Source organism: Hemicordylus capensis, chromosome 4 (assembly GCF_027244095.1).
Source record: "Hemicordylus capensis ecotype Gifberg chromosome 4, rHemCap1.1.pri, whole genome shotgun sequence".
In the NCBI taxonomy this organism is placed as follows: domain Eukaryota; kingdom Metazoa; phylum Chordata; class Lepidosauria; order Squamata; family Cordylidae; genus Hemicordylus; species Hemicordylus capensis.
In genome coordinates, this window is record NC_069660.1 from 31010900 (window position 1) to 31027018 (window position 16119).

Here is a 16119-nt window from a genome sequence, read left to right on the forward strand (position 1 = left end):
AATAATAATAATAATAATAATTTGATTTCTATCCCGCCCTTCCAAAAATGGCTCAGGGCGGTTTACAAAGAGAAATAACAAACAAATAAGATGGTTCCCTGTCCCCAAAGGGCTCACATTCTAAATAGAAACATAAGACACACACCAGCAACAGTCACTGGAAGTACTGTGCTGGGGGTGGATAGGGCCAGTTACTCTCCCCCTGCTAAATAAAGAGAATCACCATGGTAAAAGGTGCCTCTTTGCCCAGTTAGCAGGGGAGTAATATGACTTCAAGGCATGTCACTATTGTCCATCTAGCAAGTTTACACTATGCCAAGTATCAATGATTTTAGGACAGAGTTCCACACTTACTTTGAACATGGGTCTGACATGATCCAGGTGAGTTGCACTAGTAAAAGGTGCCTTTGCATGGCTTACTGCCTCCATTAGAGCTTTAGCAGTCTTTGCCATTTGTTCCATTTCCAGGTTGTATAACAATCGCCGCTGCTTCTCACTGGCTACATCTAAGGAACACACACAGACAGTGACATAAATGGGTCTTTTGGGTACATTTATATAGAGATATAGACAAGTCAGAACATAGAACTTTAAAAACAAATCCCTCTTTCAACCCCGCTAAAGATAACAGTAACCCAAGGAAATTCATGTTTAATTGAACATGTTATAGTAAACAATCCTGAGGATACAATAAAATATTTAAATGGAGTCTCATGTATACATACTAAATGGTTTATTTCACTTCCTAGGGAAAAACCCAACTATAATCCAATCATGCACTCTATTCACTTATATTTTGTAATCTCCCAGTTTCTAGTTTACAACAACCTAACAATTTTCCTTTATTAAGGTCTGCTTTTGAAAAGAATCAATTCTATCCAGGTAATTCTCTAAAGGAAGGTAGGATGCCTCTTTGTCTTAAGGAGTAAATTATTAGACTACTTCTGAAGAAGCTTGCCTTGGATCCCTCAGAGTTGAACAACTACAGGCCTGTCTCCAACGTTCTGCAGCTGGGCAAGGTAACTGAGAGGGTGGTGGCCTCTTAGCTCCAGACAGTCTTGGAGAAAGCTGATTATTTTGACTCATTTCAAACTGCCTTTCATGCTGGCTATGGGGTGGAGACTGCCTTGGTCGGCCTGATGGATGATCTCCAATTGGGAATTGACAAAAGAAGTGTGACTCTGATGGTCCTTTTGGACCTCTCGGCAGCTTTCGATACTATCAACCATAGTATCCTTCTGGAGCATCTGAGGGGGTTGGGAGTGGGAGACACTACTTTACAGCAGTGGTTCCACTCCTACCTCTCAGGCAGGTTCCAGATGGTATCCCTTGGAGACTGTTCTTCAAAATCTGAACTTTTGTATTGTGTCCCTCAGGGCTCCATACTATCTCCGATGTTGTTTAAACATCTACATGAAACAGCTGGGAGAGATGATCAGAAGATTTGGTGCAGGGTGCTATCAGTATGCTGATGACACCCAAATCTATTTCTCCATGTCAGCACCCTCGGGAGAGGACATAATCTCCCTAAATGCCTGTCTGGAAGCGGTGATGGGCTGGATGAGAGATAACAAACTGAGGCTAAATCCAGATAAGATGGAGGTACTCGTTGTGTGGGTCAAAACTCGGGAGATGATTTTGAGCTGCCTGTTCTGGATGGGGTCACACTTCCCCAGAAGGAACAGGTATACAGTCTGGGGATGCTTCTGAATCCAAGCCTCTCCCTGGTGTCCCAGGTTGGGGCAATGGCCAGAAGTGCCTTCTATCAGCTTCGGCTGATATGCCAGCTGCATCCGTTTTATTTGAGATAAACGACCTCACAACAGTGGTACATATGCTGGTAACCTCCAGACTGGATTACTGCAATGCGCTCTATGTGGGGCTGCCCTTGTGTGTAGTCAGGAAACTACAATTGGTACATAATGAGGCAACCAGGTTGGTCTCTGAGTCATCTCGGAGAGACCATATTACTCCTGTATTCAAAGAGCTACACTTGCTGCCGAAACATTTCTGGGCAAAATACAAGGTGCTGGTTGTAACCTATAAAGCCCTAAATGGCTTGGGCCCTGGGTATTTAAGAGAACGTCATCTTCATCATGAACCCCACCGCCCTTTGAGATTATCAGGAGAGGTCTGTCTGCAGTTGCCACCGGCTTGTCTGTTGGCTACTCGGGGACAGGCCTTCGCTGCTGTCCCAAAGCTTTGGAACACACTCCCTGCTGAAATAAGAGGCTCCCCATCTCTGACAACACTTTAAAAGTCTTTAAATATGCACCTTTTCACCCATGCTTTTAATTAAATATTGCTTTAACAATTTTAACATTTTAAAAAAATTAAAAAATTAAAATTGTTGTAATGTTTTAATTTTCCCGTATCATTTATTTTGTTTGAACTAATATTTTAACTTTTTCTGTTTGTTTGTTTGCTTTGTTGTAAACTGCCCAGAGACATGGGTTTTGGGCGGTATAAAAGTATGTTAAATAAATACATACATAAAATGACTAAATACATAAAATTCATTTTATGAATTGCAGATGTCCAGTCCCATTGTGCAAGCTTTGTTACTCCAGTTCTAAGCAGAACTAGTGGCAAACTAAAAGACATCTTCAAATCTTAGTTTCACTCCATTCTCCCTTTTTTGCATATTTTGGGGAAATATTGACACTCCCTCCTTACTCTTCTTCCCACTGCTTGGGCAACCCTCATTTGGCTATAGGAGGCTCTGAAGAAGATTCTGATGTTTAAGTGTGCAATAGCTGCTGTCAGTTTGTTGTTCTACTGCTACTACTCTCAATATTGCTTTAGGGAAATGTGCCAGAGGGCAATCACCAAAGTTCATCTAAGCTAAATGCATCCATATTACTTTGGGTTGGATCATGTACAGCTACTGCTGAGAGAACAGTGTGTTGCCAGCTTCCTTCCTGGTTTAACTCCAAGCATTATCACCGGCAGAAGCAGCAGCAAACAGCCAAGCCTGCTGTCAGTTATCCCATGTTACCCACATAATAAACCTTTTAGGCAGAAATAGTGAGTGGCCAAAGTCACCTTGTGAGCTCTGTGACTGAGTGAGGACTTGAACCCAGATCTCTGCAGGTCAAGTCCAACATTATCTGTTATGCTGACTAATCAAAATCTTACCATGAGTAAATACTATGTAGCAGGGACAGGACAAGGTACACTATGAAAAACGATTTACAAAGAAAATGTCCGAATTTGCATGTTGAAGGGTGGGTTGTTTTTTGTTTTGTTAAAAACATACTTGGCTTAGTAGATTTGGTTGTGATTGCATATTCTTTAGCGTCTTTCATTGCAATTTTCTTCCCTTCTATTTCATCATAGACAGTAGACAAATATTCTTCCGGAAGGTCTTTGCTGTCATTGATCCCACGATTCATCTTTATGTATTGCTCTTTTGTCATCTTATTCTTTACCTGTTAAAACAAAAAGACACACAAAATGGAAGACAAGTTTTCAAAGTTAAAAAGAATCCATTTTTAACTGTTTAGTAGTATTTTCTTTAAAGATACCTGGGGACTGTGCAAGTCTGTTGTCAACATTATAATAGAATATGCTAAAACGTAAGCAGTGTCAGCACTAGCAAAGAGAGTTTGGCTGGAAAAAAGAAAAAAAGAAAAGGAGTTTTAGAAGCTTGCATCTTGTTCCATTATCTCTTCACATATGCACTTCCAATTTTAAAGATGCCCTTTTAAAACAATCCACTAGCATCTCCTACTGAAAAGAGTCAAGCTCTTTTTATGGCTGTTTTTAAATTGTTGCATTGTTGTAACTTTTATATGTGTTTTAATTGTTTTTCTGTTAACCACCCAGAGACGAAAGTTTGGGCGGTACAGAAGTTAAATGAATAAATAAATAGGTAAATAAGTGAATAAATAAATAAGCAAGCTGTTCAACCAACTGTGACTGGAGCGTCCTCCAAAGTTTATAACAGGGAATTGTTATGGTCAACAGGGACCTGCCTGTTGACATAATTCTGCAATTATGTAAGTTCAGAAATTCATAGACTGATAGTTGGCAGCAGTCATCCAGATAAATCCTATGCTTGCAGAATATAAACTATCAAGAACAGCAACATTCAACCAATGTTCAGGAGGCACCCTTAGGGACATATTTTCAGTAGGCACAAGGAGCTGAAGAGGGAAGGGGAATGGGGAGATGAGCAAAAATCACCTCCTCCCTCTGTACTCAAATGGAATTGTTTTGCTTGTCTAAGTCATAATCTGGATGCTACCTAATGCAATTTTTGCCTTGTGAACCTGGTTTGTACATTTGTAATTAGTCAGGCCCACCATCTCCCAATTTAGGCTTCCAAAAATGCACTCATTGTATGGTAATTTGATTTGTTTCAAGTTACCCTTGGTTGCACTCAATATATCTAGCAGCAAACTTTTCCATTAGTCTATCAATCTTCTGGGCTTCACCAGGTAGCCGGAATCCTTCCAAAAAGATACGCAAAGCAGATACAAAGTCTTTTCCACAGAAGTCAAGTAGGTCTACATAAGCGTACATCACCTCCTTGTTAAACTTGTTACTGTCCCCCAGGAATTCTCCCACTTGATTCTAACAGGAAAAACACAAAGAACAAAAATGAGAAAGCCATTGAAAATTACATTATCAGACAGTTACTATTGATAGTTACTATCTTACTAAAACTTACTAATTTTACAAATGTAATTTTGTAACTTGCATTACAAAACTAAATTTCATGTTTTACTATGCCTATTTAAAAAGCCATTGCTGTGCAACAGAAATCCATCTTAAGGGCTTATTTTAACATGTTTTCTGAACAAATGAGATAAGACAAAACAAGAACTTGTAAAATTTTAGTTTTAAACTGGGACCCATTTATTCTTTCACCTATATTGCCCTTCTTGATTGCTCTTCATTTGTTCTTGCCCTCCAATCTTAGCATCACTGGAAGACACCATAAGAATAATTTATCAAGAACTCCCACCAGTCACTGATGCCACTGGTTCAGTGCAGCACAGAACAACAGAAGGAGGAACAGCTGCCTAGACACACCAGACACTCCTGCTGCATCTCTGTGCCAGGCAGATCTCTTCCACCTTTGTCTTATCCATTTTCAATTTGTTCTTTAACCAAGAACAAAAGCCACCTTTCATAGAATATCTGCTTTTTAAAACAAAAACTTCTGAAAATCCCATTTTACATTTTTTTATATTGAGCAAGAGAGGTTATAAAACACAGAACAAGACAACACCATACAAAATCACAAGCAATAAAGTACTCTCATGCCCTCCAGTATTACTAGCCGAGTCTGAAGAACAATGCCATTGGGTGCTAGTGGGAAGAAGTTGTTAAATACTGTCAGAAACCTCATTAATACAACAGTTGCACACATACAGCCTACCCACCCCCTCCTCAGAATCTGCTGTGAAGCATGTGTACATGGACACCATTGTTCAAAGCATCATATGTTTTTGTTAACGCAGGATTTAGCCTTACAGAACTCAGGCGCTCTTCTTGATGCAGAAACTGTGCTATGTCTTCTATGGTTACACCAAGCATTCCCTGTTCCTGCAAGTACTGCAGCCCTCTCTTGGACTTTTTGTTGAACCTATTGTTGAAGCAGGGAAGGGAAAGAGAGAATAGAGCAGCTGGGTACAGAAAAACAGTCATCTGTACTTATAACATGCAGAAACACAAGTTATGGTAAGAACTAGTCTGGCTACTTTTCCTTTCACTATAATCTTAATTGATAGTTGCAACCTTCATAAGTTAGCCCTCTTCTGCCTCAAACTTTCATTTATCCACCATGTTGAATTGGGGTGGATGACATCATCACAAACTGCACTGTTGAGGTGTCCCTATGTGCCCCTACAACTGCACCAAATTTGATTCAAATTGGTTCAGGCATTGCGAGGTTAGTAGGGACGGACCCACACACACAGCTGGGTGATCTCAAACTTATTTTCCTTAAGAAAAGTAAGCTAAAAATGTTGGACAAATTTACATATTAAACTATGCCAACTGAAAATTATGCACACTTTAAAGAGTTATGACAAACAAATTAGAGATAAGGAGGCTACTTCAACTGGGAATCCCAGATTGCTGTAAACTCTGTCATATTACTTAATGAGGTCATACACACAGCCAACTTACCCGGGCTCGGGGAGGGCTGGTGAGGAGGCATGCTGCGTGTGACGTATGCGGCGCGTGCACACGGCAGCAACAGGCACGTGCGTGCCGCGACGAGCACATGCGTGCTCATTTGCACCAGACTTCCGGGCAACGACGGGGGCAGGGGTGGCAGGGAGGAACGCTGCCGCCCCCGAAACTTCGTCCTTAAATGCAGCGCCGGAGGGGGAAGAGCGGCGGGAGGGGTAAGTACTACCACCCCGCCCTTAAAGGTAGACCACCCCTCAGTGCCAGACCGCCAAACTGGTCCGGTCCCAAACCGGTTCGGAGGCCTCCAAAATGGCCTCCGAACTGGTTCGTGCACATCCCTAGTGGATGCTCGGGATGCAGACCACTTCATGTCCAGGGATCGGAGTAGGAAGCTCACATCCTCCTACCTCACTTTTAACCCAGGTTTATGAACCAGGCTACGTGGTCAAGGAGTGCCAGGATCGGAAACAATCCTGACGGTTCTCTCGACCATCCCTATCTGGGCTACAGCTCTCCTACCTAGGTAGGGCTGGTCAAGGGAACGACCTCTATAAATTTTTATATTAATTGTTATATACATAGCATCCCAAGGCATGGAATAATTAAAGAAGCACTCTAAAACTGGACAGTTCATGGTTGCATGAACAAAAAAAAAGGGGGGGAAAGTTAAAACTGGCCCTATCCACCCTCAGCACAGTACTTCCAGTGACTGTTTCTGGTGTATATCTTATGTTTCTTTTTAGATTGTGAGCCCTTTGGGGACAGGAATCCATCTTATTTATTATTACTCCGTGTAAACCACCCTGAGCCATTTTTGGAAGGGCGGTATAGAAATCAAATTAATAAATAATGAATAATAAAAAGATGTTAGTATATTTTCTTCAATTAATAGGGTAGAACTACTGATAAATAAATACTAAATTAAAGCACAGAACTAGTCTTTAATATATAGCAAATCTCAGTCACAAGCTTAAATAAGTGTCACAAGAATTATATCCTTTATCAACCAGCATCTCTTTAAGCTAAAAAGCAAACATTTTGTGGTGGTTATAATACACAAGAAAGCAAAGAGAGGTGAGTTGTATTAATGTCAAACAATCTATTTCCTGTTCGGCTCATCTCCTCCCATCCCCCACTCTTTTTGCTTTCTTGCTACTATCCCCCACCCCCGGAACATTGTTGCAATAAAGAGCATATAAAACAGCAAGAAGTGTACTTCTCAGAAAAGCATATTTGAATCCATTCTGGCGGAGATTCCAACTTACAGTTCAATCCCGTGTTCAATGATTTCTTTTTGCTGCTTGATAACCTCAAATTGCTCTGGATCATCAGGGACAATTGTTTGGGTGCCAACGCTCCCGATTCCTGAGGAAACTGTTGAATCCAACGAGCTTGCACTACTTCTTCTACCCCCAATCTCCAAACATTTGCCTTCTCCCATTTCCTGATCTGAAGGCTTATCTGGACCTGTAAAAGGTAGTATTAAAAAAGGTGGAAGATGAGAAAGGTATACTCAGGCTTTTCAGACAGACTCCCCATTGTTCACTCACAATCTGATGTTCATCCAGGGCCAACCCCAGGTTTCAGTGGACTCCCAACAAACCATCCTCTATGGGCCCCATCCGACCTTCGTGGGCCCTAAGAGAATCGCTCTGCCACCACACAAAAACTATGGGCACAAAGGTGGTCTCAAGGATCAGCAGTGGGCCCTTGGCAGCTGCCTATTGTTGCCAACCCCAGAACATGCAGGTTTCGTGTTCATCCGCGTTACTCAATATACGACAAGCCTTGCCCCCGAATGTACAGCTCTTGAATGACCCAAGGCTGATCTTCTAAGGCAAGAAACCAGCCCCAGGTGACATATAGGGAGCCAGGACATACTTTGGCTTCTAGTTATTTTAAATGTGATTTTTGGATACATAAAACCTGTAACATCTCACCAAGGCTGGCCTGATGGTTGGGGTTCACATACAGATCTTTACTCCATTCTACCATGCACTTTAAAATAGAGACCAGGCATTCAAGACCTTTCTTCCTTAAACTTAGTTCCTGTAAAGGGGGCGGGGGGAGAGGAGAGAAACAGCAAATTCTATGTAAGCAGGTCAAAACCTTTGGGAATCAGCAATATAAAATACAGTACGCCAATTTAAAAAACTGAAACAGTCTCAATGCTGATATCACACCTAACCATGGTATGCTCCAATTATAGTATAGAACCCAAACCATGGTTTCAGCCTCCAAATGCATAAACAAACCTTGTTTTAGAGCTGCTTGGCTGCTTTTATTTTTTGGTCTGCTCAACTCTTCATCTTTTAAGTGTGGTAACCTCTGGTTGCAGAGCAACAGAGGAATCATGCTAAACCATAGTTAGCACAAATAATGGTTTGAAGTGACTCTGGAAACCATGTTTTCCAATTCTGGATTGCTGGTCAATAGTGAACCATGGCTTTTCAAGTCAGGCATCATACTACTATAGTTAAGCTTCCTTATTCATGGTTTGCCATAGAATCTAAGTTGCAGAATTATATTTATTTTATTTTATGAATTGGTTAGTTTCATGTTCATGTTAAGAGCTCTTGGAAAGGGACCTCTAGTAGTGAAGCTCACCACTTCTGGAAGCATTATTATACTGGCACAATGCTTGGGGCAGACAGAACAAGCTCCAAGACACTCTTGATGTTCCAAAAATCTATTTAATATGCAGCTTTCAAAAGAAAGAACACACCATATATTAACAGATAAGAACAGATCAGAGACAGAATGTTTCTGCCCAGCTGATAAGCCAAGAAGCAATCTCCAATCATAATCTTTCTCATATATATATATACACATATACATATATATATATACATATATATACATATACATATATATATATGTGTGTGTGTGTGTGTGAGAATGAATGAATTACAGAGCACTCATTCAACCGGTTCACCCAAAAAGAAACAAAAGACTAAAGGTCCAGTCCAAGTTTGCAATTAACCAAAATTTAGGGCTTAGAACAAACTGTTCAGTTATGGTGAACTTCCTCCACCCTTCTCATGCATGAATCTTGATCACCACCACTTTCCTCATTCCTCAGGTATATCTAACAAGTCTCATTAGTTCAGCTATGCTCCTAAATATTTGAGAGCATGCATACAAATTAACAGCAGAAAAACAGGTTGCTTACCTGTAACCAGTGTTCTGGTAGTGATCCGTTGTAGTCATAAGAATGGGTTCTGAATCTGTGCGGGACCATTCAAGCAGAATTGACTAGCTTCTCAAAGCGCTTAGCCCCACACCCTGCACGTGGTGTACTTGCTTAGTTTGGGCGGGCTAGCGTTTTCTCCTCAGTTCCTGAAGGACTGTCATTTGGATGCAATCATCGTGTGGAACCAGTCCACAGTCCAACAAAATAAGTAGTAGTGCAGGCTTCATAAACAAACAAGTTGTCACTTCACATACTGCCAGCGGGAGGATCTCATGACTGCAACGGATCACTACCAAATCATTGGTTACAGGTAAGCAACCTGTTTATTTGGATCGTGATCTGTTGCAGCCATAAGAATGGATGACTAATGAGCTGTCAGTCTGGAGGCAGGTGAAGTATGCTATGGTAATATGCTTTTGAGCACACCCCTCCCGAAATTGGCCTGAGCTGCATTGCAATGGTCCGAGGTGTAATGCTTTATTAAAGTATGCTCAGAGGACATGTAGCTGCAGTGCAGATGTCCTTGAGCTTGATGCCAGCCATGTGGGCTGCGTAAGCCCTCGTCAAGTGGGCCCATTAGGAGGGTCCACTTTTTGATGTTTCTAGGCCATAAAAATGAATTCCACAATCCAATGGGACAGTCTTTGTCTGGAGATCTGGCAACCTTTCACCTTGTCCTTGAAACCTACAAAGAGGCGCTTTGTCTTTCTATAGGGTGTGGCCAATTTCAAGTAAAAAAGCAGAGCCCACCTCATGTCTAGCGAGTGCAAGGAACGCTCTAGGGCCGTTGTTGGATTGTGAAAAAAGTGGGTAATACAATGTCACTGTTGATGTGAAAGTCAGTAACTATTTTAGGTCTAAATTCAGGGTCTAGATGAAGTACCACCTTGTCCTCATGAAGTTTGGTGTAAGGGACATCAATGCAGAGAGCATTTAACTCGTGGACCCTCCAAGCTGATGTTATGGCCAGGAGAAAGGCCATTTTCAATGTAACAAGCTTTGGAAGCGCCATTGCCGTGGGCTCAAAGGGAGGCTCCGTCAGAGCAGTCAAAACGTGGGACAAGCTCCACTGTTCAGTAGGTTTTCTAATAGGTGGGAAGAGGTTGTTGAGACCTTTTAAGAATTTCTTAGAGTCCAGGTGCAAGAAGACCGTCCTCCCATCCCATCCGGGATGTCAGGCAGATATAGCAGCCAGTTGAACCTTGATAGAAACATCGGCCAACTTTTGCTGTTTCAAAGCTGTATGGTATAGAAGTACCTGGCAAGAAGTGGCAGAATACGGCTGGAAACTGTCTCTGGGCATATAACCAAAATCTCTTCCACTTGCTGTTGTAATTGACCCGAGTGGATATTTTATGTTTGTTAAGGAGGATATCATTGAAGAGTCTATCCTCCAGCTAGTCAGTTTGAGAGTCTTGAGGTCGGGATGATTGATGTTGCTGCCCTCTTGAGTCAAAAGACTTTTGTGTTGAGGTAGACGCCTGTGGCGACCCTTCGGCAATCTGAGTGCCTATTGAAACCATGGCTGTCGGGGCCACCACGGAGCAATCAATACACACTTTGCACCCTCCTACAAGATCTTGGCCAGGACTCTGTTCAATAGAGGATAGGGTGAGAAGACATACAGAAACTTCTGACCCCAGTGTAATTGGAAGGCATCTCCTTTGGAGTTGAGGCCAATGCTGGCCCTTGAGCAATATTGGGGGCACTTTTTGTTCATTGCTGTGGTGAACAAGTCGATCTCTGGGGTGCCCCAAGCCCAGAAAATTGGTCTAAGATACGCCCAATTGATTTCCTACTCATGCTGATGAAGAAGGAGTTGTGACCTGCTGAGGTGATCCACCAGAGTGTTGACCACACCCTTGATGTGGATGGCGGTCAGGGCCATTTGTTGAACAATGGCCCAGTTTCAAATCTGCAGGCTCAACATGCATAGGGAGGGAGACAGTCCCTCTCTCGCAGTTCAAATATGCGATTGCCGTAGTGTCGTCTAGGCTAATCTGTACAACCTTGCCAGCAAGTGACAGTTGAAAATACTTGAGAGCCTGGTATACAATCAGCAACTCTAGGAAGTTGATGTGCATTTGGCGTTGCCTTGGGGACGACATTCCCTGAGCACAAAGGATTCCACAGTGTGCCCCCCAGCCCTGCATGGAGTCATCTGTTGTGACCCAGGCGGATGGTTGGGCTACTTGGAAGGGTACCACCTTGAGAAGGTTGGTCTCTTTCAGCCACCACTGGAGTGACATCAGGATAGGGACTGGAATTGTCAACTACATTTGGGCGCTGTCTACTTTGGGTTTGAAGACTGACAGAAGCGAAAGTTGTAGCCATCGTAGACACAGCCTGGCAAAGTGAATATAGGAATTGCATGAGGCCATGAAGCCCGGCAACCTCTGTACTTTGTGCACCTTCTGCTTGGGGCACTCCAGGGAGATCGATATCAGGTCTCTGATTCACAAGAAATGATCCATGGGGAGAAACACATATTGTGCATCCTCCACATCGAATATGGAGCCAATGTAAGCAATGCACTTTACCGGTCAAAGTTTGGACTTTGTCCAGTTGACCTGGATGCTTAGGTCCTCCAAGCACCGTCATGACATGCAAAGATAACTGATGCTCTTTGCTATCTTTGTTTCCTGTCAGGAGCCAGTCATCAGTATACTGATAGCACCCTGCACCAAATCTCCTGATCATCTCTTCCAGCAGTTTCATGTAGATATTAAACAACATTGGAGACAACATGGAGCCCTGAGGGACACCATACAAAAGTTCAGATTTTGAAGAACAACAGTCTCAAAGGGACACCATCTAGAACCTGCCCAAGAAGTCAGAGTTGAACCACTGCTGTAAAGCAGTGCGTCCCACTCCCAACCCCCTCAGACGCTCCAGAAGGATACTATGGTCAATAGTATCGAAAGCTGCCGAGAGGTCCAAAAGGACCATCAGAGTCACACTTCTTTTGTTAATTCCCAATTGGAGATCATCCATCAGGCCAACCAAGGCAGTCTCCACCCCACAGCCAACACGAAAGGTAGTTTGAAATGGGTCAAGATAATCAGTTTCCTCCAAGACTGTCTGGAGCTGGGAGGCCACCACCAATTACATTGCCCAGCCACAGAATGTTGGAGACAGGCCTGTAGTTGCTCAACTCTGAGGGATCCAAAGTAGGCCTCCTCCGGATCGGTCTAATAATTTCCTCCCAAGGAGGTATCCTACCTTCCTTCAGAGATGCATTTATAATCTCTACCAGGCCTTCTACAACAACCCGCCTGCTAAATAGCATAAGACATGTCGGGCAAGGGTCAAGAGAACTGTGGTAGGCTGCACCGTTCCAATCAGCTTGTCCACATCCTCAGGAATCACAAACTGGAACTGATCCAACCTAATCACATAAGAAGAGTTGCTGGACACCTCCACATCAGACACTGAAGTAATTGTGGAGATGGAGTTTAAGTTGGCCTGAATACGAGATATTTCCCCCACAAAGAATTCATTAAACACATCACAGTGGGTAATTGATGGTTCCAGATTCTGATTCAAGGGAGGAGAGACACATACTAGCCCTCTCACAATCCTGAATAACTCCGCGGGACATGAACTTGTGGATGAAATACGGGCCGAAAAGAATCACATATTTGCTGCACGTACTGCCTGAGCATACGCCTTCAAATGAGCTCTATGTTGCAATTTGTCAGACACAAGCCAAGTCTTTCTCCACTTACGCTCCAGTTGTCTACCTCGCTGCTTCAGCCTCCATAGTTCTTACGTATAGCTAGGGGCCAGTTTTGAAGAGGGTCGGTAGAGGACGCTTAGGAGCAATCATGTTTACTGCCCCAGTGAGTTTGCTGTTCCAATTCTCCACCAGGACATCAAAAGCATCACCAGCAGAACCAAGGCTAAATCCCTCCAAGGCTTCTTGAAATCCTATTGGATCCAATAATGGTGCAACATGGAACACCACCCTGATCAGAGTGAAAGACTAAATCAAGCATGTGACCGGCAGGGTGCATCAGTCCCGATACCACTTGAGATAGGCCTACAGTCATGGTTGCTATGAACTCCTGAGCTGCCCCGGACAAATTGGTCCCAATTTGGAGGCCTGGGGGACTCCAACACCAAGCCCGAGACCAAGTTCGCCCGCTCAGTTAGGGACTCTGTTGAGCAGTGGGGCAATCGGTACACCAACAGAAGTCTCAGTCTATCCCTGGTCCCCAAACTTAAGTACACACATTCGATATGGTCCGACACTCTAACAGGGATAGAGTTCTTGGTATCGAGAATGTCGTGCCCTGCTTGTCGATGTTGAGACCTTGGCTTAAGAATCCGTAGAAGGTCAAGTCTGATGGGGTGCTCTCAGTGGAATCCAGCGTGTGGAGCATGCGTGTCGTCCCCTGTTGTAGATCAAGTTCAGTATCATCAGCTTCCATTTTGAAATAAACTGGAGAAGTTGTAGCCCAAAGGAGTCTCTGGGTGGAGTTTATCAACTGGAGATGGTGTTTGCACCAGAGTCACAGCAGGTGATAGAGAGCGATCATGGCCTCGAGCAGTCGAAATTGAAGTCGACGTCAAAAGCGTCAGTGTCGTGGCTGGATGTTGAGCCACTCAATAGGGAGAGTTGAACATCATGATGTCCAGTGTCAAAGGGCAAGACAGAGTAGGGCTGTGCACGGAACTGCGGAGCTGCGGTCCGGCACCGGGGTGGGGGGTTCCATTGAGGGCGGGGGAGATTTTACTTACCCCTCCCGTGCTTTCCACTTTTGTCACCGTATTTACTTTAGCAATTGGGCGGCAGGCTATCGCCCTGCCGCTCCTTCTCCCCGCTTGGCTGCTCCGGTTAGAAACCGGGCGGCAGGATATCTTCCTGCCGCCCGTTTCCCTGCTTGGCTGAAAAAGGCTTTGAGAAGACTACATTGACCGATTGCAGGGCCGTTGGTGAAGGAGTCTCCCATGAATTGGTGGATTGGTTGCGATCAGTCATAGAGCCCTTGTCACAGGGTTTCTTGGAGAGTGGCTCTCCTTCAGCATCAGCCACCCAATGTTGGGGCTTATACTGTTTTTGGTGAGTCGAAGCAGAAGGCGGCTTCGGTCTTAAAAAGTTGTAGAAATGGATGTCAAGGTGAGTACTGTTGAGGTGTTAGACTGCATCAAGGCAGATTCTGACATCAGCTTCAGTATCAACCTCGATATCGTACCCGATGTCAAGGGTATGGGAGCGTCTGCCAGAGACCCTGGCATTGGCATCTTGGGACGCAAGGCATCATTGTATAAAGCGGCCTGTTCTTTCTTGTTTGGTGGGAGAAGGTGAGGCAAATTTTACAAGTATAAGTATTGTGCCCCTCACCAAGTCATAACAAACAGAGCTCATGGTCATCCACTGAGGGGAGTACACAATCTAAAATCATTAGCTGAAAAGTCCTGTAGATCGATAGCTGAGTTGAAATCGTAAAGTGCAAGAATCATCAGGTCCGTTCTGAGGTCAAAATAGTTTTAACAGTCCGTTTTATATCTTTTATCAAAATACGGAAAGTTGTTCCGAAGAGCTAGAAGTCCGAGGTGCTGACACAAGGGCGGTCAGAAAGGAACTGAGGAGAAAACGCTAGGCTGCCCAAACTAAGCAAGTGCATCATGTGCAGGGGGCAGGGCTAAGTACTTAGAGGAGTTAGTCAATTCTGCCCGAATGGTCCCACACAGGTGAAGAACCCATTCTTATGGCTGCAACGGATCACAATCCAGATCTTGGAGATACACTCATGCAAGAAAATGATAGCAGTAAATTCTAAATGCTGTTAAGCGTCTTACCTGCAAAGGTGTCATTCCTAACTCGTGTCCACTCCGCCCCTGGGCAATTTTAGACAGATCATTTACTAGCCGTTCAAAAATATTAGCAGCATTCAGATCACAGTCATAGTTAACGTATATGTCCACCACACACTGGGCATCTAAAATTAAAAAAAATAGTAATACTGAGAATTGGCTGGGAAGAGTATATCAGAACTAGGTCAGCTTGCATTTTAAATCTAGAAACTTAGAGAGGGGCATGGAGTAATAATACACATTGTTTACATATCAAAATCTTTACACGCAGGTTTTTTAAAATAAATGTTCAGAAGCAAGGAATACCTAATGTTACCCATCCCACTTCTCTTTCTTAGCATCCCAAGTAGCTCCAGTGTCTGCCCCAGTCAGACTGTTTCAGCCTGTGTCACTAACAGTGTGGAGCAGAGGGTAAAGTAATACGTTTGAATGCAAGGGATTCTAGCAAAAAAAAACCTGCTCACTTATGAAGCACTGTATGACCTTGGCTCTGTCACTATCTCATACTTGTTGTGAGGATGTTTTAGGATAGGGCCATAGCTCAGTGACAGAACATCCGCTTTGCATGCAGAAGGTCCCAGATTCAAACCCAAGCATCTCCAAGTAGGGCTAGGAAAGACTCCTGCCTGAAACCTTGAAGAGGCAATCAGCATAGACAACACTGAGCAAGATGGACCAATTGTCTGACTTGGTAAAAGGCAGATACCTAGGTTTCTAGGTTCTAAAGCACTCAGCACAAACAAAACCCTTCCTTAGCTGCCTCCATTTCTTATACTCCACTTTCTTGAGAGCCTTCTGGCAGTTCCATGTAATTTCTGTATCTCTTCTACCCATCTTCCCCACGCACACACACGCACACCCTGATGCAAGATGTGTTATATAGTGAACGGCCCTGGAAGCTTGTTTGAAAAAATATTTCAGGAATACTCTGGCATTAGTGTCAAGTTATTTTCCCCCTT

At 43.5% G+C, this 16119-nt stretch overlaps 1 protein-coding gene across 2 annotated transcripts in view; it reads right to left on the reverse strand.

Annotated features, from left to right (window-relative positions):
- Positions 1 to 16119, reverse strand: part of ARFGEF2 (ADP ribosylation factor guanine nucleotide exchange factor 2) — an 86612-nt gene that overhangs the window by 45440 nt on the left and 25053 nt on the right. For both annotated transcript variants that reach the window (XM_053246762.1, XM_053246761.1), the window contains 8 exons: positions 15146 to 15285; positions 8088 to 8196; positions 7413 to 7614; positions 5485 to 5596; positions 4373 to 4578; positions 3528 to 3612; positions 3260 to 3431; positions 355 to 506 (listed from right to left, as the gene is read on the reverse strand). In XM_053246762.1, coding sequence (XP_053102737.1) covers positions 355 to 506; positions 3260 to 3431; positions 3528 to 3612; positions 4373 to 4578; positions 5485 to 5596; positions 7413 to 7614; positions 8088 to 8196; positions 15146 to 15285 — 1178 coding nt within the window. The remainder of the gene's footprint in view (positions 1 to 354; positions 507 to 3259; positions 3432 to 3527; positions 3613 to 4372; positions 4579 to 5484; positions 5597 to 7412; positions 7615 to 8087; positions 8197 to 15145; positions 15286 to 16119) is intronic.